This window comes from Nycticebus coucang, chromosome 17, assembly GCF_027406575.1.
Source record: "Nycticebus coucang isolate mNycCou1 chromosome 17, mNycCou1.pri, whole genome shotgun sequence".
NCBI classification, from domain to species: Eukaryota; Metazoa; Chordata; class Mammalia; order Primates; family Lorisidae; genus Nycticebus; species Nycticebus coucang.
This window is the reverse complement of record NC_069796.1, coordinates 38,111,588-38,138,050: the sequence shown is the minus strand read 5'-3', so window position 1 is coordinate 38,138,050 and position 26,463 is coordinate 38,111,588. Positions and strand designations below refer to the sequence as shown.

Here is a 26,463-nt window from a genome sequence, read left to right as displayed (position 1 = left end):
AGAAGTATTGCTTGAGGCCAGAAGTTTGAGACTAGCCTGTTTCTAAAAAGTTTTTTTTAATTACCTGGGCATGGTAGTGCATATCTGTAGTATGCAAGAGGATACTTAGAAGGCTAAAGCAGGAGGATCGCTTGAATCTAGGAGTTGGAGGCTGCAGTGAGCTATGATTGTGCCACTGAACTCTAGCATCAGTGACTATACCTCTTAATTACAGCAACACGAAAGTAGGCTGGTGTGGTGGTTCATGCTTGTAATCCTAGCACTTTAGGAGATGGAAGTGGGAGCATCACTTGAGCCCAGGAGTTTGATGTTGCAGTAAGCTGTGATGACAACACTGCATTTTAGCTTGGGCAGCAGAGTGAGACCCTGTCTCTCCTAAAAATAGAAGTATCCAGGTGTTGTGGCAGGTGCCTGTAGTCCCAGATACTTGGGAGGCTGAGGCAAGGGGATTGCTTGAGCCCAAGATTTTGAGGTTGCTGCAAGCTATGATGATGCCACGGCATTCTACCCAGGCGACAGAGTGAGACTCTGTCTCTAAGTAAATAAATAAATAAGAAAAATTTAAAAATCCATTGTATTTGTATGTCTGCATATTCTTAACTGCACATGGGTGAGGTTCAGAGTTGCCAGGGAAATAAGTACCTTTCCAGAGAGCCACCAGGAGGCCCAGCTTTGTCTTCCTAGTACCTGAGATCATGTTCCTGACACACACATACTGACTAGCCCCCCTCCCCTCCCTGTGGGAGGAGTGGTGCTCACCTCACTCCTTCCTTCCCCAAACAAGTTCCATAGAGCTCCTTTTCCTTTCCTGTTTTTCCACAGCTGGAGAGTTCTGGATGTGGAAAAAGTTTTGTGGTAAATTTTAGACTTGTCCCAACAGGCTCAGGCACACACAAAATGGAAATTAATGAGAGGCTCCCAAACTATTACCATCACGTCTGGGAAGGTAATACAGAGTCTGGGGGTACCATTCAGAGGCAATTTTTGAACTATAAATTGTACTTGGGGCTTACAAGGACTTTGAAGATTGACAAGGTCTGGATCCTGACAGCCAAAGGGTTGCCTTCCAATAGGTGAAAGGTAATAGATATTCCTTCCTTCCCCAAGTCCTACTGAGTCTCAGAGAAGATAGACCCTGGGTTCTTTGCTTTGAGTCTCCCCGGGTAGGGGCCAGGAAGGCAGGGCCTCTCCATGGCGCCTCTGACATCCCTGCTGGCAGGTAAAGTAGGTGGTGGTATCTCCCAAGCTGGATTCACCTTACACCAAAAGGAAAGAAGTGCAAAGAGGGAACAGAGACTTGGAGGAGGTCTGGGGGTCCAGTGGCTCCTGAAGAGGAAGGAGTAAATTTGTAAGGGTGGCATTGGGCACTGGGAATGTCCACAGCAGCGTGTTTCTTTTTTTTTTTTTTTTTTTTTTTTTGTAGAGACAGAGTCTCACTTTACTGCCCTGGGTAGAGTGCCGTGGCGTCACACGGCTCACAGCAACCTCCAGCTCCTGGGCTTAGGCGATTCTTCTGCCTCAGCCTCCCGAGTAGCTGGGACTACAGGTGCCCGCCACAGCACCCAGCTATTTTTTTGTTGCAGTTTGGCCGGGGCTGGGTTTGAACCCGCCACCCTCGGCATATGGGGCCGGCGCCCTACCGACTGAGCCACAGGCGCCGCCCAGCAGCGTGTTTCTTGGCAAGGTCCCAAGCTTGTTTTATTTCCCCTGTGAAAAAGGGGGCTTTCTCTGTAAATATTCTGAGAGGGCAGCTCCAGCTGTGTCTGATGTGCCCTCTGAAGTGCTGCTGGTCCAGGCTGCAATTTGCTTTTGCTCTAATTCTCTGTCCAGTTTCTTGTGTTGAGCCAGGTCAGGCAAACTTTCCAAATTCTCCCTCCTACAGGTATGTGACTTCATCAATGCTGGGCCTGGGCCCATATGGCTCAGGGCAGGAGCCAGAGAGAAGAGGTCCCTGCTGGGTTTCTTCATGATTGCCTTGGGGGCCCAGCACCCGCCAGTGGATGAGGTAGATGCCACCCTCTGGCTTTGGGGCTGGTGGCTCCGTAGGGAGAATGGCATGGCCCTGGTGCAGCCTTGGCCCCAAGTGGACTGCCACCACGATGCAGACTGCCAGCAGGACAAAGGCAGCGACGATGATAGTGAGCAGGGGAAGCCCATCCCCTCCAGGAGATTCCCAGGCCCCACCTGGCACCTCCGGGAGCTGCTTCTGGGGTTCCTGTCCAGATGAGCTGTTCAAAGCTGGAGAAGGCCAGGCGTAGTGGCCAGCCTGGGAGGGAAGTGGCAGAGAGAGAAAGTGACTTGGATGTGTGCACAAAGAAAACGATGAAAATAGAGACTGACCCCTCAAAGGAAACTGAGGGAGAGACAGAGAGGAGCAGAGACAAAGACCGAGAAAGAGAGACAAGAGACAGAATAAAGACATGAACAGAGGCGGTGCCCGTAGCTCAGTGCATAGGGTGCCGGCCACACACACTGAGGCTGGGGGTTTGAGCCCGGCCTGGGCCTGCTAAACAACAAGGACGACTGTAACAAAAAATTAGCCGGGCATTGTAGCAGGCGCTTATAGTCCCAGCTACTTGGGAGGCTGAGGCAAGAGAATCGCTTAAGCACAAGGGTTTGAGGTTGCTGTGAGCTGTGACACCACAGCACTCTACCAAAGGTGACAAAGCGAGACTCTGTCTCAAAAAAAAAAAGACATGAACAGAGAGAGAGCAGAAAGGCAGAGAAACACACATAGATAAAGCACACATAGCAACAGAGAGAATAAAAAAAAAAGATGAGGCTGGGAGTGGTGGCTCACACTTAGAATCCTAGCACTTTGGGAGGCTGAGGCAGGTGGATTCCTTGAGTTAGATACCTGAGCAAGAGCGATACCATGTCTCTAAAAAATAGGCAGGTGGCTGGGTGTCGTAGCTCAATGGTTAGAGTGCTAGCTCCGTGCACCGGGGCTGGTGGTTTGAACCTGGCTGGGGCCTGCTAAACAAAAAAATAAAAAAGTACAATAAAAAATAGCCAGGCATTGTGGCAGGCACCTGTAGTCCCAGCTACTTGGGAGGCTGAGGCAAGAGGATAGCTTGAGCCCAAGAGTCTGAAGTTGCTGTGAGCTATGACTCCAGAGCACTCTACCGAGGGTGGCAAAATAAGACTGTTTCAAAAAAGAAAAAAGATGGAAGGGGATACAGGATACAGAGAGAAAGAGGAAAAGGGGCTGGCACAGTGCCTCACTGCCTGTAATCCTAGCACACTGGGAGGCCAAGGCTGGTAGATTGCCTGAGCTGAGCTCAGGAATTTGAGACCCCCCTGAGCAAGAACCCGATTCTGGAAAAAAAGAACAAAAAAAAACAGGTGTTGCGGCAGGTGCCTGTAATCCCAGCTACTTGGGAGGCTGAATGAAGAGGATTGCTTGAGTCCATGAGTTTGAGGTTGCTGTGAGTTACGATGCCACGCGCGCTCTACCAGGGGTGACAAAGTGAGATTCTGCCTCAGAAAAAAAATAAGTCAATAAAACTTTAAAATAAACAAAAATGGAAAAACTAGTCAGGCATTGTGGTAGGCACCTGTGGTCTCAGCTACTCAGGAGGCTGAGGCACAAGGATTGCTCAAACCCAGGAGTTACAGGTTTCTGTGACCTATGACACTATGGCACTGAATTCAGGGTGACAGAGTAAGACTCTGTCTCAAAAAAAAAAAAAAAAAAAAACGGGCCAGGCATGGTGGCTCATGTCTGTAATCCTAGCACTCAGGGAGGCCAAGGCAGGTGGATGGCCTGAGCTCACAGGTTGGAGACCAGCCTGAGCCAGAGCAAGACCATATTTCTAAAAACAGCTGGGCATTGTCACGGGTGCCTGTAGTCCCAGCTACTTGGGAGGCTGAGGCAAGAGGATCACTTAAGCCCATGAGTTTGAGGTTGCTGTGAGATATGACACTATGGCACTCTACCAAGGGTGACAAAATAAGACTCAATCTCAAAAAAAAAAAAAGAAAGAAAGAAAAGATAAGGAGAAAAAAGAAACAGAGAAAAGGAGACAAAGTCATTTGGAAAAGAATAAAAGAAGAAGCTTCATTACAGTCTGGCCTATAGAGTTTGGCCTCCCAAGTCCCCTCCCAATGCCCTTTCTTTTTCACTCTTTAGCAAAATTCCTAAAAAGATCCTATGTCCTGGGTCAGGAATCTTAGCATGCTATGGCTGCTGTCCCACATCCTAGGTGGTAGGCAGTGGTCAGTGGGCTGCTGCTTCTTAAAGTCCTAGAAAAAGGGAGTCATTGTCTAACATCTTAGGCTCCCCTTACTTCTGACTCACGTAGAAGGTAGAAAGGTGGTACCCTGGGTCGAGGGAGGAAAAGGAGACTTGACCCCCCAGGTAGGGGGGATACCTTATCCCGTAAGTATGCCCTCCCAGGTGTCAGGATCAGGCTCAGGGAGATTGGAAGAAAGGAGGTGCTCAGTATAAATTACTAGCTCTGCCCAGGATGGATTAAGGGGACCCTGTGCCAATATACCTCTGTGAGGGCCCATGGATTCTTCTATGAAAAAGTAGGGTGCATGATCCCTACCTCTGTCAGTCTCTAGCCAGCTGGTGTTCAGTAAAGGTTGGAGGGGGCATCACTGTAAAGTAGCAAACCTCAAAACTGTAAACCCCAGGGTTGATGAGGTCATCACAGGCTCAAGAAACTTTTTCTCCCTAGCATGCCCCCTTCCTAGGACTGTCCTGGAGCAGATCCCAGGGGTAGGTAAAGATCCTGTCTTTAACCTTGTGCCCTCAGCCTAGCCTTCCCCGTGGGTAGGCAAGGAAAGGGTGGAGTCCAGGAAAGACTACACAGGACAAACCTATTTCTTCCAGTCCCTCAGCCGCACTGCCCACCATCCTCTGTCCCACATTGTTTCTTTGCTGTGGAAAGCCCAATATCTACTCCTTCTTGCAAGTTATGAGACTCTTAGGGACCTAACCCTTAGAACTCCAAAGACAGGGGGTGAGGTAGCAGCTCCGGATGTACAGAGGAAAAAAGGAAGCTTGGGCTGGTGAAAGGCCTGGGGCCCCTGCAGGGAGTCAAGTTAGTCTGGCAGGAAGGGGTGAGCAAAGAGTCTACCTGGTGCATTGTCCGGGACAGCGCAGTGCTCTCTTGGGACTGGTGGCCAGCCAGGTAAAGGAGGACTGGCTGCCCTAGCTTGGCCCCTACCCGGAGCTGCCACGTCTGTGGGGTTCCCAGGACACACACCCTGTGCACACACCCTCACTGCTCTCTCCCTCATTGTACTACTTCCTTCTAGAAACGTCTGGGCTACCCTGGGCTCAGCTTTTAACTCTGGTAGTACCTTAAGCTTCCTCCTTGGCACTTCTTTTCATGCCTCCTGGCAGCTTAAGGAGCCTGGGTCTGCCTCCCCACCCCACCCCACCTTCACCAGATCCCAGAAACCAGGCTAGTGCCCCACCTACCCTGCCCCTACCAGGACATGCTGACTCCCCACCCCAGCCAATTTCCTGGAGTTGCTGTGCTTTGATCTTTTCTTTTTAAATGCAATATCTCAAACACACTGGAAACTGTAGATTATAATCTACTCTTTCAAAGATATATACATATATTTATGTATACAGGCTGTCCATAAGTTTATAGGGAATTTAAATCACACACTATTTTAAATTGCACATGAATTTTATGACCACCATACACACACACACACACACACACACATAAATAAAATAAGTCTCTAAATCTCCATCAGCTCTGTCTTTTCTTTTCTTTTTTTTTTTTTTTTTGTAGAGACAGAGTTTCACTTTATGGCCCTGGCTAATCACACAGCTCACAGCAACCTCCAACTCCTGGGCTTAAGCAATTTTCTTGCCTCAGCCTCCCAAGCAGCTGGGACTACAGGCGCCCGACACAACGCCTGGCTATTTTTTTGTTGCAGTTCTCCTGGGGCCGGGTTTGAAGCCGCCACCCTCGGTATATGGGGCCGGCGCCTTACTGACTGAGCCACAGGTGTCGCCCTGTCTTTTCTTAATACTTTGCAACATTTTGGCTCAGCGCCTTTAGCCCAGCAGCTAGGACACCAGCCGCATACACTGGAGTTGGCAGGTTCGAATCCAGTCCAGGCCCCCAAACAACAATGACAACTACAACCATTTAGGTGCTCCACTCAGACCTTCAAGCTCACTTGAGCCCAGGACTCTGGGATACTGACCTGACGTGCAAAGTGAGTGAGGACTTGTTTCTGGCTGATCTTGAAGCCTCTGATTGACCTCCTCCAAATGAGCTCAAAGCTCTGATCATCCTCTGCTCCCACCATGGTCCATGTAGACTTCAGCAAGGGGGACTCTGGACATGTTTAGGTCTTTAGCCACTGTTTTGTTTTTTGTTTTTAGCCAGCCATTGTGTTGGGCGCCTCTAGTGCTGGTTACTTGGACTGGACCTGGTTACTTGGGAGGTTGAGGCAAGAGAATTGCTTAAGCCCAAGAGTTTGAGGTTGCTGTGAGCTGTGACACCATGGCACTCTACCAAGGATGACAAAGTGAGCCTCTGTCTCAAAAAAAAAAATAGTTTGCCACATTTTATTTTCAAAATGTTAGGAACTAAAATATTTCACAAATAAAATATAAGCCTCCACTCCCTGACTGCTCCCTTCCCCCTCACTCTAGGGGCAACCAATTCATAGAATTTAATGTTTGTCACTCCCACACAAGACATTCTTTTCCCTTTCAGGATCTTTCTCCCTTAGGTTTTTTTTTTTTTTTTTTGGAAACAGAATCTCACTATGTCATCCTGGGTAGAGTGCTTTGGTGTCACAGCTCACAGCAACCTCAAACTCTTGGGCTTAAGTGATTCTCTTGCCTCAGTCTCCCAAGTAGCCAGGACCACAGGTGTCCACCACAACGTCTGGCTATTTTTTGTTGCAGTTGTCATTGTTGTTTAGCTGGCTGGGGCCAGGTTCAAACTCACCAGGCTCAGTGTATGTGGCTGGTGCTGTAACCACTGTGCTACGGGCACCGAGCCTCCCTTAGGTTTGTTTTTTTTTTTTTAGAGACAGAGTCTCACTTTATCGCCCTCGATAGAGAGTGCCGTGGCATCACAGCTCACAAAAACCTCCAACTCCTGGGCTTAGCAATTCTCTTGCTTCAGCCTCCCGAGTAGCTCCCTTTGGTTTTTATAAATAAGAATTCTATATCTCTTTGCATTTGTCTAAGTGTAACTTCATCTAAGAATATATGTGTGATATTTATTTATTTATGGGACAGGTTGGAGTCAGCAGTATGATTACAGCTCACTGCAACCTCAAACTCCTGGGCTCAAGTGATCCTCCTTTCTCAGCTTCTTGAGCAGCTGGGATTCCTGGCACTGCCAACCCACCCAGCTAATTTTTTTTTTTTTTGAAACAGAGTCTCACTATGTTGCCATCAGTAGAGTGCCGCAGCATCACAGCTCACAGCAATCTCAAACTCTTGTGCTTAAGTGAGTCTATTGCCTCAGTCTCCCAAGTAGCCAGTACTACAGGCAACTGCCACAACTACTGGCTATTTTTTGTTGTGGTTGTCATTGTTGTGTAGCTGGCCCGGGCTGGGTTTGAACCCGCCAGCCTCAGTGTATGTGGCTGGTGCAGTAACCACTGTGCTACGGGTTCCAAGCCCCACCCAGCTCATTTTTAAAAAAGCTTTTTGTAGGCTTGGTGCCTGTAGCTCAGCAGCTAGGGCACTGGCCACATACACTGGGGCTGGCAGGTTCAAACCTGGCACAGACCTGCCAAACAACAATGACAACTACAACAACAACAACAAAATAGCTGGGTGTTGTGGCGGGCGCCTGTAGTACCAGCTACTTGGGAGGCTGAGGCAAGAGAATCACTTAAGCCGAGAGTTGGAGGTTGCTGTGAGCTGTGAGGCCATAGCACTCTACTGAGGGTGACATAGTGAGACTGTCTCAAAAAAAAAAAAGTTTTGTAGATACCGGGGTCTCACTATGTTGTCCAGACTAGTCTGCATCTCCTAGCCTCAAGCTTCTCAAAGTGCTGGAATTACAGGTGTGACCCAGTGTACCCTGTCTATGTGTGTGTTTTAGTGTACTCAAGTCTCAAAAAGTGCTCAATTTCTCTTTTCTCTAGAAACAGTTTTTACAAGATAACTTTTTTAGTTTCAGCCATCCCTCATTCTGTCTTTTGCTACACACTCAACATCTTCCGTTCCAGGCTGGAGACCAGGAGACTCTGGGAATTCCCCTCATCCAGTGTCTTGATTCAGGATGAAGCAGAATGTAGCCTCCTGGTTCCCCACCTCTCAGGCAAGCTGCCCCACACTTTGTCATTTAGGTGCTCCACTCAGACCTTCAAGCTCACTTGAGCCCAGGACTCTGGGATACTGACCTGACTTGTAAAGTGAGTGGGGACTTGTTTCTGGCTGATCTTGAAGCCTCTGATTGACCTCCTCCCAATGAGCTCAAAGCTCTGATCATCCTCTGCTCCCACCATGGTCCATATAGACTTCAGCCAGGGGGACTCTGGAAGTGTTTAGATCTTCAGCCACTGTTTTGTTTTGTTTTTTTTTTTGAGACAAAATTTCAAGCTGTGACCCTGGGTAGAGTGCCATGGTGTCATAGCTCACAGCAACCTCCAACTTGGGCTCAAGTGATCCTCTTGCCTCAGTTTTTCTAATTTTTAGAAGAGGCAGGATGTCACTGTTTGCTCAGGCTGGTCTTAAACCTGTGAGCTTAAGCAATCCACCTGCCTCAGCCTCCCAGAGTGCTAGGATTACAGGCGTGAGTTCCCGCACCCAGGCATTCAGCCACTGTCTTTTGCCACCTGTGTCCTTAAGACAGATGTACTGTGGCTCTCTCTTGCAAGTACCTCCACTGGGGCCTATCCCTGGACCAAAAGCCCAATTTCTAGCTCTTCTGATGGGTTACTTCTTCCCTTCCCCTGCCTTGTCAATCCTGGATCTATCTCCAAAGAGATTCAAAAAGGATAAAGGGCTGAAACTTCTGGGACCAGACTATGGTCTCAGACTTCTCTGTCACTTTTCTCCACACACATTTCCAGGAACTGTTGTGAGCTGCCCATCCATTCCCACCATCTAAACCTTAGTTTTGTGTTCAAGTGTTTCTCCTTTGGGAATGTGTTCTTTGGTCCACTATACTTGAATAGCTTTCTTTCTTTTCCTTAAACCCTATAGAAGTAAGTTTCTTACCTGCTCCTAATACTTTGTCCTATGTTATAGAGATATGTGGGCTCATTTTTCTAGGAACATTGCTGTGTCCCAAAGTCTATTATGGTGCCTGGTACCACACAGCAGGTGCTGTACAAAAGTTTGCTGATAGACTTGGAACCTGGAAGAAAGCACCCCACCCCAACATATATCCTATCCTTAATCTTCTGCTTAAGGCAACTTCTTAGTACCTACTAGCCAGATCTCAGTTTCTAAAAACCATTTGCTACTAAGCAGAATGGAAGGAGGCTCACAGCAAGCAGAGTATCCTTCACCTACAGGGAGGGCACTTCTGAGATACCATGGAATGCTCACCAACTCACACCTCTGTCTCCTTCTGCATTTTGTTGTCATGAAGCCTCTTTTTGGTGGATTCAAGGGGCTAAAATAATCAAGAATCTACTCTTATGGGCCAGGTTCCATGTTCACACCTGTAATTCTAGCACCCTGGGAGGCCAAGGATGGTGGATCACCAGAGCTTAAGGAGGTCAAGACCAGCCTGAACAAGAATGAGACCCCGTCTCTACTAAAAAAAAAAATAGAAAAGTTAGCCAGGCATTGTGGCAGGCACCTGTAGTCTCGGCTACTCAGGAGGCTAAGGCAAGAGATCTCTTTAGCCTAAGAGTTTGAGGTTGCTGTGAGCTAAGATGCCATTGGTACTCTACCAAAGGTGACAGAGTGAGACTCTGTCTCAACAGTGACAAAAAGAATCTACTCTTATTTCACAAAGAATGAAAGCCCTGGCTTTTGAGCCTCAAGCCCTGGAACCAAGGATGAAAAGACTCTGGGGTCCTTCCACACCATCACCCCTCTGAGCAGGAGGCCCCTGACTCACGTGTATACACCAGGGTCACCTCTCTTTTCCAATTCCAAGGGTGGAAGTTACCTTGTTGGATGATGAAAGGCAAGAAGCAGCCCTTCTTCCCTCACTTTGTCTCCTCCAAAGGAAGGCAGGGTTAGAAGTTCACAGAGGGAGCTGAAGGATCAGGGCTGATGGGAACTCCTGGGCAGGCCAGACGAGGTTGCCATGATAGATTCAGGTGAAGTCTGAGAACCTGCTGACATTCTAGGCCGTGGCAGGGAGTATCCAGGAAGAAGGGCTGCCCATCTCAACCACACCTGACTTCTAACCACCTTATAAAAAGCTGTAGGTCTGTAACAGGTGTGGAGTTTCTTTTTGGGGTAAGGAAAATGTTCTATAATTGATTTTAGATGGGATGGTTGAACAACTCTCTGAATATACAAAAAGCCACTGAATTGTGCACTTTAAATGAGCAAGGGTGAGGAAGGCATCCATATAGTGGGGGAGGAACCCAGTGAGGAGTGTCAGAGCCTGTGTAGAGTATGAAAGGCTGGGGATGGTGGCAGGGATGGGAGTTTGGTCACTACAAGGGGAATGAACATAAGTAAATATTTAAAGATTGTGGGAGCCAGAACTCAAGAGAGGGGCCTTGGAGAATTTACCCTCTAGTACCAATGAGCACACCTACCATTCAGATCTCAGTTTGTAAATACCATTTGCTACTAAAAGGAATAAGGCTTCTTAGAGAAATAGCTGATTCCAGGGCTGTGGTTAGCAAAGATACAATGATCCTGAAGCATCTCATTATGCCAGAAAGTAAGGAAGGGCTCAAAAAATGATGGAGACATGTCAAAAGTACACAGAAGCCAACATGAAGGGGTTCGCAGTGGCTAAAATGAGGACAATTTGAACACAAAATAATAAATGATTGTATTGTAACTCTGAATAAACAAGGAATATGAGTCCATACAGATATAAAAGGTACTCCCCACACAATCACTATTAATTACAAAGGAGAAAAGTGTAACTTTACAGTAAGAAAGCTGGCTCTCTTGGGCCTGCTGGTGACCTTCCCCAAAATATGTCCCTATCTTAATCTCTAGAGTCTGTGAACATTACCCTATTTGGAAAAAGTCTTTGCCAGCTGGGGTGTCACAACTCACAGCAACCTCAAACTCCTGGGCTTAAGCGATTCTCTTGCCTTCATCTCCCAAGTAGCTGGGACTGCAGGCACCCACCACAGTGCCCAGCTATTTTTGTTGTTGTTGTTATTGCAGTTGTCATTGTTGTTTAGCTGGCCTGGGCTGGGTTCAAACCTGCCAGCCTTGGTGTATGTGGCTGGCTCCGTAACCACTGTGCTATGGCCGCCGAGCCATGTAGCTAAGAATCTTGTGATGAAGAGCTATCTCAGAGTTTTCAGATGAGCCCTAAATTCGATGAAAAGTATCCTTCCAAGAGAGACCCAGAAGAGAAGAGACATACAGAGAAGATGATGTGAAGATAAAGGCACAGATTAAAATATTGCAGTTACAAGCCAAGGAGGAGGCAAAGAATGGAATTTTCTGAGAATCTTTGGAGGGAGTATGGCACTGCTGACACCTTGATTTCAACTTTGGGCCTCCAGAAGTGCGAGATAATACATTTCTGTTGTTTCAAACCAACAATTTTGTGGTAAAAAAAAGTAAAAAAAAAAAATATATATATATATATATATTTTTATATATATTTTTTTTTTGAGACAGAGTATCACTCTGTTACTCTGTGTAAAATGCCATGGCCTCATAGCTCACAGCAACCTCAAACTCTTGGGATCCAGAGCTCCTCTTGTCTCAGTCTCCCAAGTAGCTGGAACTATAGGTGCTTACCACAACATCTAAATAGTTTTTCTATTTTAGTACAGACAGGGTCTCACTCTTGCTCAGGCTGGTTTCAAACTCATGAGCTCAGGCGATCTATCCACTTCCCTCTCCTCTCAGAGTGCCAGGATCACAGACATGAATCACCACGCTTGGCTCGTGGTAATTTGTGATAGTAGCCCCAGGAAACTAAAAATACTGGTGGACACCATCTTAAGCAAGTGATCAAAGTGAACGTCATCAGCAATGGAAGAAATCAAAATCACGTGCACTGTGCATGGTGGCACATGTTGGTAGTCCCAGGCTGAGGCCAGAGGCTCACTTGAGCCCAGGAGTTTGAAACCAGCCTGGGCAACATAGCAGGCACCATGTCAAAAAAAATCATGCATTATTTGATAGAATCCAAAGAAAAGGACACAATATGTTTTCTGTGACATTCCTGCCAAAGGCAATTAACCTAAATTTAATCATGAGGAAACATTAAACGAACCCAAATTAAAGGACATTCTATAAAATAATTGAAACACTTTCAAAGTGTTAAGGTCATGAAAATCAAGGAAAGACTGAACTACTCCATATTGAAGAAGACTAAGCAGACGTGCAATGAATAATTCTGAACAAGATCCTTTTGCTACAAAGGACATTACTGAGACAACTGTCAAAGTTAGAATATATAGGAAAGCTGAGGACATGAATGCAATCCTAGCACTTTGGGAGGCCAAAGCGTGATGATGTCTTGAGGCCAGGAGTTTGAGACTTGAGCTTATCCTCGTCACTAAAAAAAATAGAAAAAAATTAGCCAGGCATGGTGGTGCAGGAAAGTCTGTAGTCCCAGCTACTGTGGAGGCTGAGGCACTATGATTCCTTGAGCCCAGGAGTTTCAGGTTCCAGTGAGCTATGATGATGCCACTGCACTCTAGCTGGGGCAACGGAGCAAGACTCTGTGCCCAAAAGAATTGGGATAGGATCTAAAGATTAGATGGTTATTAATATATTAAATGTGATTATGCAGGATACGGTCTTTGTTTGTAGGAAATACACACTAAACTATTCAGGGTGATGGGGCATCATCCTGTTGACAATTTATTCTCAACTGGTTTATAGAAAATAGTTCTGTATAGTCCCTTTGCCATTATATTACCAGCACTTGGCGTAGAAGACCCCCACACAGGAAGCACTCAGGACATATAACTGGAAGGAGGAAGACAAACTCCTAGAGTTCGTAATTTTTTTTTTTTAGAACATAAAACTCAGCACTAAATTCAGTGGCATGAAGTGCATATACAACGTAGGGCAACCATCTCACCCTCCATTCCAAACTTTCTGACCATAGATTCTGTGTGGGGTCCCAGAGAACATATTTTGAGGAATATTTGACACGATGGTCAGGGCTGTGGGAACCCAGAGGGATAAGGGCACATCTCTCCAACACAGAGACCTAACTGTCTAACCAGACACCTGTAGGTCAAGAGTTAGTTGGGGAAGACAGGCGTGAGCCTGAACAGAGGGACAGCAGGGGAAGGCCCAGGGCCAGCAGCATGTGCCCAGTCTGTGAAAGATACTTCCTGACTTTCCGAGGAGGGGCCGCTGCACGTAAGCAAAGAGCTGGTTGAATAACTAGGGATGCTCTTACTTCTCTGCTTTGCCCACCCTGATAATTAGTATTGTGATTTGGTGGTCGGCTAGAGCCCATTCATTTCAGAACTTGATTCACAGTATTCCTGAAGTGGCAGAGAACCGTTATATGTTGGCAACTTTTTCCCCTGCTTCTCAGCCTTCTGTCCCAGCCTGAACGTTTTCCTCTTGAGCTTTTGAGTTTTCTCGTCCTTACATGGTCTGTTTTACCTTTTTCTTTCTAGTCCTTTTGGTGGGAAGGGCAACTTTCTGATTGGGGGGCTGTACATTAATAGATGTTCCCCTTATTAAACAGAAATACAGATAACACAGTATTTTTTTTTTTTTTTGTGGTTTTTGGCCGGGGCTGGGTTTGAACCCGCCACCTCCGGCATATGGGACCAGTGCCCTACTCCTTGAGCCACAGGCGTCGCCCAATAACACAGTATTTTTATTGTAACACTGCCCTCCGTTTGCCCATGAAGAGCCCAGAAGTACTGCTGTTTGATTATTTTGTACCCCTGATTGTGAGGTCTATATCATTGTGTCACAATTCTGATTCAGCTGCATTTGGGAACCAATTGCATCTAGAATTGACACATACTTTTGTTTTTTTTTTTTTTTTTTTTTTTTTTTTTTTTTTTAATTTGGCCGGGGCTGGGTTTGAACCCGCCACCTCCGGCATATGGGACCGGCGCCCTACCCGCTGAGCCACAGGCACCGCCCAAGAATTGACACATACTTTTGAAGAGAGAATTCTGATTCCCTGAATTTGTGTTGATTGTTAATGATCTGTGAAGCTTCTAAAAGTTTATTGTGTGTGTTCTTAGAATAAAGTGGTAAGTGATGACACATTAAAAAAAAGAAAATAGTTCTGTGTAATGTGCTTTCAAGTTTTCTGTAAATTTGTGACTGATTCAAAATAAAATATTTATTAACAATAAAGAGAAGAGAATATCAATCATGTAAGTGATTGTATATGTATATGCATATTTTCACAGACTGGAAGGCATATAGACAGGAAGGAAATCCACAACAATGATGTAATTAATATTAAGGAGGGAGGATTGTGTGTAACCTTTCTCTGCCTTTTTTTTTTTTTTTCTTGTTTTTGAGACAGAGTCTCAAGCTGTCACCCTGGGTAGAGTGCTGTGGCATCACTGCTCACAGCAACCTCAAACTCTTGGGCTTACGTGATTCTCTTGCCTCAGCCTCCCAAGTAACTGGGACTACAGGCTCCTGCCACAACGCCTGGCTACTTTTGGTTATAGTTGTCATTGTTGTTTGGCGGCCTGGGCTGTATTCAAACCCTCCAGATCTGGTGTATGTGGCTGATACTTTAGCTGCTTGAGCTACAGGTGCCAAGCCCCTTTCTCTGCTTTTAAATGTTTTGAGTTTAGGGGGCCAGATGCAGTGGCTCCCGCCTGTAATCCCAGCACTCTGGGAGGCTGAGGTGGGCAGATTGCCTGAGCTCAGGTGTTCGAGACCAACCTGAGCAAGGGGAAGACCCTGTCTCTACTAAAAATAGAAAGCTAACTTGGTATTGTGACAGGCGTCTGTAGTCTCAGTTACTTGGGAGGCTGAGGTAAGAGGATCACTTGAGCCCAAGAGTTTGAGGTAGCTGTGAGCTAGGATGCCATAGCACATTACCCAGGGCAAAAGGGTGAGACTCTGTTTCAAAAAATAAAAAAACAAGAATAACAATAATGGATGTAGGGCCTCCTGGAGAAATGTTGGGAGTCTTATCTACACAGGGAGTCCTGAGGAGGGAGAGGAATGTGGCAAATTCAATCTACAGAGCATAGATGGCTGATGGGCTGAGATTCAGCCTTAATTATGGAGGAGAACCCAGTCTGAAACAGCAGGGGGTTAGATTGGGATTGGATTCCAGGAAATCCCCCTGGTGGTGTTCAGTGGAAACTGATGGACCCTTCTGAGAAGAAAAGAATGAGGATGGGGCCAAGTCACCATCACTGACCATCATGTATAGGCCTTAGGGGCCACACAGGACCCTGGCACATAGTCTCTGCTGCTGCAGCTTCACATCCTTATCTGGGCTGCCCGGTTTAGCAGGCCCCTGGAGCTAGTCCCAATCTGTTTCCTTCTATTCTTTGACAGGAAGCTCCTGGAGAGCCAGCCCCCACCCTCTACCCTGCCCCAGCACTCCCTCTCTCTTCTCCAGTATGGACAGAGCCTCCACTGAGCTGCTGCCTGCCCGCCACATACCCAGCTGATATGGGGACTGTAGGAGCCATGCAGCTGTGTTGGGCCATCCTGGGCTTCCTCCTGCTCCGAGGTAAGGGACACCTGCCACTTTCCTTCAGCAGTTCCTTTCCATGGCTGGCAGTCCTGGGTGCTTGGTCCCTCCTTCAGTCCTTCAGAATACACATGCTTTCCATCTGGGGCTGTGCTGAGGGAAATTCCAGAGCCCTTCTTCGAAGGGGACCAGTTGGGTTGAGGGTGCGTATTACCTGGCAGGGGTAGAATAGTGATTGGTTAAATTCTTTTGTGGGAAATTGTCTAGTGGGAACTGGGGCCCCCATGGAGGCTGGCCTCCTGAATTGTGGGAAGCGGCTATCTTGGTGTGAGACTGAGGCTGGAAAGCTCCTTTTAGGTGTATGCAGGCCTAAGAAACCAGAGACTACCCGTTGAGCCTCATCTTGGGGTCTAGGGCAGGGCTAACCATGGCCACTCTATCAACTGTTCTAACACCAAATTGTCTGCACCTTGGGCTTTATAGGTGATCATTTTTCTTCTTTCATATGAGGAGTAGCAACCCGGGAATTCCAAATGTTGACATTAAGCTCAAATCGTAGCAAGAGGGACTCAGATTAGACACAAAGAAAGAACTATTTATCAAAAAGAATTACCATTCTCACCCAGGGGGCTAGGTGAGAGGACCTCCAGAGAAGATTACTCAGAAACACCACTGCTCAGACAGGGCTCTGAGTCGTGGAGCAGCTCATAAGGGGTCCTCTAATTAGGGAGAAGTTGCTGGGAATCATGAAAAGTCCAGGACATTCTGACTCACAGGGCAGCAACTTCCCTTTGGTCATCCCTCCCCTGCCCCCACCTCACCCCTCCACAAGTCTTCTGTGCACAAAGCGGCAGAGTGCAAGAGTGCCTGGATGGGAAGGGTGGTGGCCCTTTCCTGGAGGTAGGTGAGTGGACCTGAGAACCAGAACACTCAGGTTTGGGGAAGGGAGGTCAGACTGCCCACAGGCTGGGGATAAAACTCTGAATGGCCAGGTGAGGCTGGTGAAGGGGCATTTTCACAGGCCTAAACTTCTCCCATTGTCCTCTCCCAGGCAAGTGCCAGGGCTCTCTAATGCCCTGTATAAACTAAGCCACTATCACCTCCCCTGAGGAGAGAGCGCAGAGCACTTAGCTGCCTCCTTCATTTTGGCAAACCGAAGAATCCTGAGCACATTCAAGCCCACAAAGGGACTCAACTGTGGATACATATAGCCAGGGCAGACTTGAGGATGTGAGAGAACGGGGCAAAAATAAATGTGTCTAGATTTAGTAAGCATGGATGATCTCTCAGGCACTGCGTAAGTGCTTTATATGCATTTTTCTCACGACTTGTGAGTTACTAATATTACCTGCAGTTTGTTTATTTATTAATTTATTTATTTTTGAGACAGAATCTCAAGCTGTCCCCCCGGGTAGAGTGCTGTGCCATCACAGCTCACAGCAACTTAAACTATTCTTTTGCCTCAGCCTCCCAAGCAGCTGGGACTATCGGCACCCGTCACAATGCCTGGCCATTTTTTTTTGTTGCAGTTGTCATTGTTGTTTTAGTTGGCCTGGGCTGCGTTCAAACCTGCCAGCCTCGGTGTATGTGACTGGAGCTCTACCCACTGAGCTACGGGTGCCATGATTACTTTTTTTTTTGTTTTTTTGGTTGTAGTTATCATCATTGTTGTTTGGTGGCCCGGGCTGGATTCAAACCCGCCGGTGTATGTGGCTGACGCCCTAGCCGTTTGAGCTAAAGGCACCGAGCCCATTACTTGCATTTTAAAGTAGAGAAAACTGAAGCCCAGGTCGGACGGTCAGTGACAGAGCTATGACTTGAACTCAAGCCTGTCCTACCCTAAGATGCATGATTTTAACTAATAAACTAGGCTCTTGAGAACAAAGAGGGTAGAGACTAGAGATAGACTGAAAGGGAATAAAGCTGACAGAGATTAAGGAGGGGAGACCAGGGGAATCAGAAATTCCTGTGACTAGAGTTCTTTGAGTATCTCAATGTTCAGTGGTCAAAGGCACCCTGACCTGCAGACAGAGATGCTCCCTAAATCCCTCCCCTACACACAGAGGAATCTTAATTAGTGACAAGTTTGGGTAGGGAGAGGGGGAAGAGAGAAAAAGAGAGAGCAGGGAACTGGGATTTGAAGCTTGTGATTTTGGAACTCCTCCCAAGCAGCCAATAAGAAGTTTTTTTCCTAGATAAATGCAGGAGAAGGTCCACTGTGCCTTCTCACCAAAGACTAAGTTATATCCTTACAGCATTTAAATAATGGATTAGATATGCTCAATAAATAATCAATTGGCTCAGCGCCTGTAGCTGAGTGGTTAGGGTGCCGGCCACATACATTTGTGTTGGCGGGTTCCAGCCCAGCCCGGGCCTGCTAAAAAAACCTAGCTGGGTGTTGTGGTGGGCACCTGTAGTCCCAGCTACTTGAGAGGCTGAGGCAAGAGAATCGCTTAAGGCCAAGAGTTTGAGGTTGCTGTGAGCTGTGATGTCACAGCACTCTACCAAGGGTGACATGGTGAGACTCTGTCTCCAAATAATAAAGGTGGCGCCTGTGGCCCAGTGGGTAGGGTGCCAGCCCCATATACCAAGGATGGTGGGTTCAAACCCGGCCCCAGCCAAACTGCAACAAAAAATAGCCGGGCATTGTGGTGGGCACCTGTGGTCCCAGCTACTCGGGAGGCTGAGGCAAGAGAATCGCCTAAGCCCAGGAGCACGCCACGGCACTCTACCCAGGGCGAGATAAAGTGAGACTCTTGTCTCTAAAATAAATAAATAATCAACAGATGTCTTCAGGATACACTTGTACTGAAAGGGTCCTCCCAGGGTCGTCCCCAGCTAGATAGGGTTCTCTTTAGCCTGAGCTTCTTACAAGTTTTAGCTCTCCTCTTGACTCTCTCTCCCACTCAACAAGGGAATAGGGGCTGAAAAAATGGTAACCTCGAAAAACATGGCCTAGGGTTTGGGCAGTTTGGACTTGGAAACAATTCTATGTTAATCCAAGTGATAGCCCCATGGAAGAAGGCAGTGCCTTAAGGAAAATAAACAGAGCAACAGGCTGCCACAGGCCTGGGCTTGGTGTTTCCCTGATGATGAGAGGACAGGGAGCAGGAGGGCCAGGCTGGGGACTGCAGGCCCAGCCCAAGCAGAAGGACGGGAACCCAGCTGGGCGGCTCCGCTTCCCCACATTGTTTTCCTTTCACATTGTTCACAGGTTTGAACAATGATTTCACTGTGGAAAATGAGCACACACAACCTGAACTTTCAGGTCCCACATACACAGCAGGACACACATGGAGACACACACGCACACACACATCTGTATAGAGCAATTGTTCTCAACCTGTGGCTTGCAACCCACGGGAACTGTATTAAAGGGCTGCGGCATTAGGAAGGTTGAGAACCACTGGCATAGAGGCTCACAGACACACTCATACATACAAAGAAGATAATGAGGCCTCTGACAGAGGGTGGGCCTCTGACCAGGGACTCCTGTATCTGACTCCTGTCTGGGTTGGGCCAATAACAACTGTTTCCGGAGTAATCTCTGCCTGTAAGAGTAAAAGGGTTGCTCATTCTGGAGCTTCCTGGCCTCCGATATGTGCCTAGGACCTGCCTTCCTGTTCAGGCTCCTACCTCCCCTTGGGGGAGGGCAGAGATATAGCCCAGATACAAGCCCTAATGCCTGCCCCCATCTACTTCACCTTTCCATCTTTCCATCCCCTTCTCTTGAGGTGGGTCCAAAATGATAGTCTTCACAAGGGCAAATGAATGGCCCTTTGGCAGCTTAGGGTAAACATTAGCCTAGAGATCTGGAGTCCTGGGTCCTGGTCTGAATGTGGCAAGTAAGTCATTGGTTCTCTGTCCTCGGACTTGTTGCTATTTTTTTTTTTTTTTGAGACAGAGTCTCACTATGTTGCCCTCGGTAGAGTGCCATGGCCTCACACGGCTCACAGCAACCTCAAACTCTTGGGCTTAAGTGATTCTCTTGCCTCAGCCTCCCAAGTAGCTGGGACTACAGGCGCCACCCAACCTTCAGGAGGCTGTTTTGTTATTGTTGTTGTTGTTGTAGTTGTCATTGTTGTTTAGCAGGCCCAGACCAGCTTCGAACTTGCCTGCCTCAGTGTATGTGGCTGGAGCCCCACCCACTGAGCTACGGGCACTGCCTGAACTTGTTGCTATTTAAAATAACCTTCCCCTGGTCCTGTGGCAGGTTGGTATAACCCCATGTAGGATCAAAGAAACAGGAGAAGACTCTGAGACTCTGAATATGAGGTGGTAGTGATGGTGCTACTGAGTCACAATCTCACTATGGGCTAAAGCCCACATTCGTAAGCCCTCTGACAAGTGTGTCTACCTTCCAGCATTGGGAGGCTTAGAAAACCAAAGGGCATGGTTCCTCTAGGGGTTCTGTGCTGGGCAGGAGACTTGCAAGCTAGTCTGTATGTTTTGCTTTCTCTTACAGGCCACAACTCACAGATTACAAGCCAGACCTCCAGCTCTCAGGGTAAGACTAAACATCTAGATTCTACTCCCATATTTAAGCCTAGGAGCTTTTAAAAAGGGTGAGAGGAGCTCTATGCCAGTGTAGCACTAACCTCGGGTGATTGGGGCTGGAGCCAGATTCATCTAAGAATGAGCTCATCTAGGGATTTTTTTCAGCTGGCCTAAAATAACATGCCTTGAAAGAGATGAATGGTTGGGGGTGGGAAGACAGATTCCACCAGATACAGCAAAGAAGAGAGAGAAAAAGAGCAACAGGAGTCAGCAGACCCCTCAGCCTCTTATGATCTGTTTCAGGAGCCTTCATCAGTCTAGGGCTGACCACAAAGCCAACTTTTCCCAACACAGGTGAGTGTGGTTGCTGAGGCGCTGATCTCCCCTCTCCTGCCCCATGCCCAGTCATTCAGACCTGCTTGGAGCCCCAGCATTCTTGGTGTAGTATCACCAAACCTGCACCACCTCCAATTCCCATCTGCCTCTGTCCTTGCAGGAGACATCCCTTCCTCAGAGACTAACAGCCCAAGCCCTCTGCCCAGCACCGGTACCGCAGGTATTGTGCCATTCAGAACACAAAAGCCATCTAGGGGGCGGCGCCTGTGGCTCAGTCGGTAAGGTGCCGGCCCCATATACCGAGGGTGGCGGTTTCAAACCCGGCCCTGGCCAAACTGCAACCCAAAAAATAGCTGGGCGTTTTGGCGGGCGCCTGTAGTCCCAGCTACTTGGGAGGCTGAGGCAAGAGAATCGCTTAAGCCCAGGAGTTGGAGGTTGCTGTGAGCTGTGTGAGGCCATGGCACTCTACCGAGGGCCATAAAGTGAGGCTCTGTCTCTACAAAAAAAAAAAAAAAAAAAAGCCATCTAGGGAGGGCCCAGAGACTTTCTGCTCTAAAGGTGAATATAAACTAGTCGGGGAACAGATAAGTGAATAGAATGAATAGAACCTCACACTGAGAATTACAGAGCAGGTGATGGGCACAAGAAGGTGTTATGCGATCCCAGACCAGTGCCAAACACTTCAGACTTGGGCAGCCAGGGATGATTCCCAGAGTGTGCAACCTCTAAAGCCGAGAGGGACTTAGGTGCACAGGCAAAAGCTGTGGGGTAGAAGATGATAGGGCTCTGTCCAGGCAGAGGGCACTGTACAGGTAAAGCACCAGAAGTGAATGAGAGAATGGCCCTGCCTGGAATTGAAAGCAATAAAGAAAAGGAGGATTTTGAACTGAAGAGCCCTTCCTATGCATATGCTGTGAGGCCCTGAGCAGGCCCCATCCACTTTCTCATTCCAGCTGCTCCAAAGAAGCCCTCACACACCCCCATGGGAGTGAGCAAACCTATAATGCCCAGGTTGAGCACCATGGATGGTAACTTCCTGTTCTCACAGGTCCAAACTCAGGCCCAGCCACAGAAACACACACTGGGACTTGGTAAGTACCTGGAGCAGGCTGGGGGTGGATGGGTGAAGGACTCTGGGGTACGTCTGAGTAATGTCTTCTCTTTGGGAGGCCCAGGTGTTACCCTACAATCAGGGGTCTTGGGGCCAGGATCCATATCAGCAGTACCCTGGTTTGCTAAAGAATGAGAGAGGTTTGGTGGGGAATAGAGACAGGAACTCAGGCCAGGCCAGAGGGAAGGTAAAAGGAGCCTGGACTGGGGACTGATGAAGACATAGCTAGGGAGGAATACTCTGAAGAGAAGGGAAAGGGAGGCAGAAAGTGCTGGGAAAGGGCTAGACTCTTCTCAGGACAGGTGGGCCTTCAACTAGCAGTGTGGGAGAAGAGCTGGGGAGGGGTAGATGCCCCCCATTTTGGCCAGGTGGTCTCATGGTGCAGGCACAGGGGCCCCAAATAGCAGTAGTGGTGGAGGCAGCAGCACAAGTGGAGATATGTTCTGTCTGTGCTCACAGTGAGGGGGAGCTGAGGGCAAATGTCTGTGACCTTCTCTCACATCTTATTCCTTGGCTCTGGGGGTTTTTAAACTTTTAGACTTACTTGGGAGGGCAGGGATGAGGAAAGATAAGAAAATAGAACAGCAACCAGACCTGAAGTATGAGTCGAGGAGGGAAGAAATGGGTGACCATAGCACTTTTTAAGAGGGCCAGAAACCTGCACGCCTTCACTGGCAGTCTGGATGGGTGCCTAGGTGTCAGCCTCCAGTGAGGCTCCCACCTCAACACTTGGCAAAACACAGATAGCTCTACCTTGTCCAGTCTGCCTCCCTATCTCTGTGGCATCAACCCCTTTCCTCTGATCTCAAAGGGTGGTGGGAAAATCACAAGGAGGGAAACATCCTGAACATTCTGGAGTCCTCTGGAACCAGTAACATGAGCAACCAGCAATGTTGTTCACATAACCCCACATCACTGCAGTTCTGACCTCTATCCTCACAGGATCTGGTTGGAGTGGCAGGGAGCAAGTCTTTTTTGTAGGGCATGAGCTTTCTCTGTGGTCTTTGACCTGGGGAAGCAGGAGGGAAGCTAGCTGTCTCTGGGAGGCTGTGTGGGTCCTCTTCCCTAACACACCTAACCTACTCCATTTTAGACATGTCTCAAAATGTTACTCCCAATTCAACCACCACAAGCTCAAGTGCAAGGGATGACTTGGGCATCCTGCCCAGCCCCACCTCAGAGACCGTGCTCACTGTGGCTGCATTTGGTGAGAAAGGGAGGAAAAGGTGGCACATGGGAGGAGAAAGTGGAACATGGGAAGGGATCCGAGCCTTGGACTTGAGCTGGACTCTGAGTTTGGAACCACAAGTTCAAATCTCACCCATTTGTTCTGATAGAGACTGGCAAATGAGGAAGGCCCTAATGGGAGGGAGCCTCTTCCATGTTCTCACGGGGTATGGAGCTGGGCTATGGAGCCCACGCTGGCCGGGGGCAGCAGGCTGAGAGCTCATTTGTTCCACAGAGAAGTGGAATTTACTTTGTTCCCAGAGCCTATTTATACAGGACTTGGCTGGGAAGGGAATTCTAGACTCCAGTTACCCTCTTTGTCCCTTCCTCTGCCTCCGTTCACCCTGTTCTGTTCCTTGTTCAGGTGTTATCAGCTTCATTGTCATCCTGGTGGTTGTGGTGATCATCCTAGTCAGCGTGGTCAGTCTAAGGTTTAAGTGTCGGAAGAACAAGGAGTCTGAAGGTACCTGCTGTGACCCTAAGGGCTCCCCTTTGCCCCTCTTTGCTGAAGACTGAGGGCCAAAGCCCAAGGTGACACCCAGCCTGGAGCTGAGGGAAGGAACAGCACAAGCACCACTCCATGAGATGGGAGGGTTGCCTTAGGTGGGCTTTGAGGGGAAGCCTGGGCCTCTGAGTTACAGTGTGTGACCCTTAATCTGTGTCTTTGGATTTTTGCAGATCCCCAGAAACCAGGGAGTTCTGGGCTGTCTGAAAGGTAAGACTGTCAGAAGCCTCAGGAAAGAAACTTCTGACCTACCACTCCCCACTCCAAGAGGGAGTTGACACTTCCTGCCTCCTACACACATATACCCCACAGCACACACACATCCTAATGCACCCCTCATCCCACATACACATATCCCACACCCCACCATCACACACACATACCTCATACCACATATCACACACACATACCCCACACCACATACTATACACACGATATACACCACACACACCACACCACAAGCACCACACCATACACTATACACCACACGCATCACACAATATACACCCCACACCACACATCATGCACACAATACCCACACCACACCACACCTACAACACACACACATACATGCCACAACCACACCACACACACACACACCACACACACCATCCACACCACGCACATATACCACACCCCCCAACATATACTACATAAACATAACATAAACACCCCACACACCACACACACACACACACCATGCACTCTCCCCACACCCCACACACCACACAGATCATCACACATCACACCGTGCACACATCCCAACATATACCACGCTACACACACATACCACATACACACACCCCATTCCCCGTGTACGCCCCACCCATACCACATCCACACCATATACCACACATAACACACACACACAATTCTGACAGCCCGTTGCTAAGGCTGAGGTTAAAAGTAAGCAGATAGGAGCAGACCTGAAAGGAAACATTCAGGTGACAAGAGATGGACTGAAACTCTTCAGCCCCAAGACTAAGCCTCTATAACCCCTTCATAGAAAGTACAAGAATTCAGATTCTAATATAAGAAGGCATTCCTGGGTGGCGCCTGTGGCTCAGTGAGTAGGGCGCCAGCCCCATATACCAAGGGTGGCAGGTTTGAACCCAGCCCCAGCCAAACTGCAACAAAAAATAGCCGGGCATTGTGGTGGGCACCTGTAGTCCCAGCTACTCGGGAGGCTGAGGCAAGAGAATCACCTAAGCCCAGGAGTTGGAAGTTGCTGTGAGCTGTGATGCCACGGCACTCTACTGAGGGCCACAGAGTGAGACTCTTGTCTCTTAAAAAAAAAAGCAGGCATTCCCTCAAAGCTTAGGAACTGGTTATTGAATTTCTGCTATGTGCCTAGCATAATGGTTTATACTTTCTAATATTATCTCAGATTTTTACAGCAGTTCTTCAAGATATATATTATTTCATTTTATATATTATAAAAAGTGAGAATGTAGAAAGGTTGTAACTTGGTCAGGATCAAACAAGTAGTAGGCAGTATAAGCAAGTAAATTTAAATACAAGTCTTTTGGGCTTCAAAGTATACTATTGCATCATTATGGTCCACAACCAAAATACAGATTTTTCAAACAAAAGTCCAAAGTTCAAGAATCCTATAGTTCCCTGGCTCCCATTGGCCTCCCCTCCTCTCTAACCTGGACTCCCTATCTCCCCAAGCTGTTCCACAGCCAGTCGAGAGAAAGACAGCATTACGCTCATCTCCATGAAGAATATCAACATGAATTCCAGCAAAGGATGCCTCTCAGCAGAGAAGGTGCATTCTTCTGTTTCCTTCCTTCCTTACCCAGATTCACCTTCTCCTTCCTCCTCCTCCTCTTTCAGTCCCTGGTTTCTTAGCCAGAAAGGAGATACTTTCAAAGATCCAGGCTCTTTTTCCCTCTTCCTTACCCCAACACCCTTAAGTTCACCCTTCCTCATTATGCATTTATTTTGCAGGTTCTTTAAAAGTGACTTTGGGCCCCATGAGTCCAAGAATGATGCAGCTGCCTCTTGACTGTAAGGAGGAAAAGACGGGATTGGCAGAGGCAATGAATCACATGTAAATTATTGTATCACTTGTGTCTGCTCCCAGATCTAAAGGACACGAACATTTCTCTAAGTCTGGGAGCAAGCTATCAATATAAGAGACTCTGTCCCACACAGACAGCCACTCTAGGCATACAGCCTGCTCTCCTACCTTCTCATGGTCCCAGGAAAGAGGAGTCAATAGAGCAAGAAAAATGACCAGATGGATTGATCCTTTCTACTTCACATTAAAATTATTTTCTGGCCTAAAGTCTAATTTCTTTTTTGTATTTTTTTTAAAGAGATGGGGTCTTACTTGTCACCTGGGCTGGAGTGCAATGGCATGGTCATAGCTCACTGCAGCCTTGAATTCCTGGGCTCAAATAATCCCCCTGCCTCAACCTCTGAGTAGCTGAAAATACAGGCACAAGCCACCATGAATTACTAATTTTTAAAATGTTTTTGTAGAAATAGGCTATGTTGCCAAGGCTTGTCTTAAACTCTAGCCCTCAAATGATCCTCTTCCTCAGCTTTCTAAAGTGCTAGGATTACAGTCATGACCCACCATACGTGGCTCTAATTTTTTTTTTTTTTGGAGACAGAGTCTCACTTTATCACCCTCAGTAGAGTGCAGTGGCATCACAGCTCACAGTAACCTCAAATTCTTGGGCTCAAGCAATTCTCTGGTCTCAGCCTCCCAAGTAACTGGGTCTACAGGCGCCCCACTCCACACAATGCCCAGCTATTTTTCTTTTTTCTTTTTTAAGAGACATGGTCTCACTTTGTTGTCCTCAGTAGAGTACTGTGGCGTCACAGCTCACAGCAACCTCCAGCTCTTGGGCTTAGGTGATTCTCTTGCCTCAGCCTCCCAAGTAGCTGGGACTACCACACCTCTGGCTATTTTTTTTTTTTCTGTTGTTGTTGCAGTTTGGCCAGGGCTGAGTTTGAAGCTGCCACCCTTGGTATATGGGGCCAGCGCCCTACTCACTGAGCCACAGGCACCATCCAGCCCGGCTATTTTTTTTTTTTTTTTTTTTTTTTGTGGTCTT

General features: G+C 47.7%; 2 protein-coding genes across 3 annotated transcripts; one reads left to right on the top strand and one right to left on the bottom strand.

The window, feature by feature from the left end:
* Window positions 1–1,838: 1,838 nt before the first annotated feature.
* On the bottom strand, window positions 1,839–5,116 carry SMIM33 (small integral membrane protein 33). The gene is made up of 2 exons (XM_053566447.1): window positions 5,088–5,116; window positions 1,839–2,266 (listed from the first exon to the last, which is right to left on the bottom strand). The coding sequence occupies exons 1-2, from the start codon at window positions 5,094–5,096 to the stop codon at window positions 1,877–1,879; spliced, it is 399 nt and encodes a 132-aa protein (XP_053422422.1). The 5' UTR covers window positions 5,097–5,116; the 3' UTR covers window positions 1,839–1,876.
* Window positions 5,117–15,623: 10,507 nt separating this feature from the next.
* Window positions 15,624–25,680, top strand: ECSCR (endothelial cell surface expressed chemotaxis and apoptosis regulator). Of its 2 annotated transcripts, XM_053566440.1 has the most exons (10): window positions 15,624–15,755; window positions 20,182–20,223; window positions 20,517–20,567; window positions 20,710–20,769; window positions 21,503–21,640; window positions 22,754–22,867; window positions 23,252–23,350; window positions 23,566–23,602; window positions 25,067–25,163; window positions 25,346–25,680. In XM_053566440.1, the coding sequence occupies exons 1-10, from the start codon at window positions 15,695–15,697 to the stop codon at window positions 25,352–25,354; spliced, it is 708 nt and encodes a 235-aa protein (XP_053422415.1). In that variant the 5' UTR covers window positions 15,624–15,694; the 3' UTR covers window positions 25,355–25,680. The 2 variants fall into 2 exon arrangements, with proteins under 2 accessions (XP_053422415.1, XP_053422416.1); XM_053566441.1 differs by lacking the exon at window positions 20,710–20,769 and having other exon boundaries at window positions 15,639–15,755.
* Window positions 25,681–26,463: the final 783 nt, after the last annotated feature.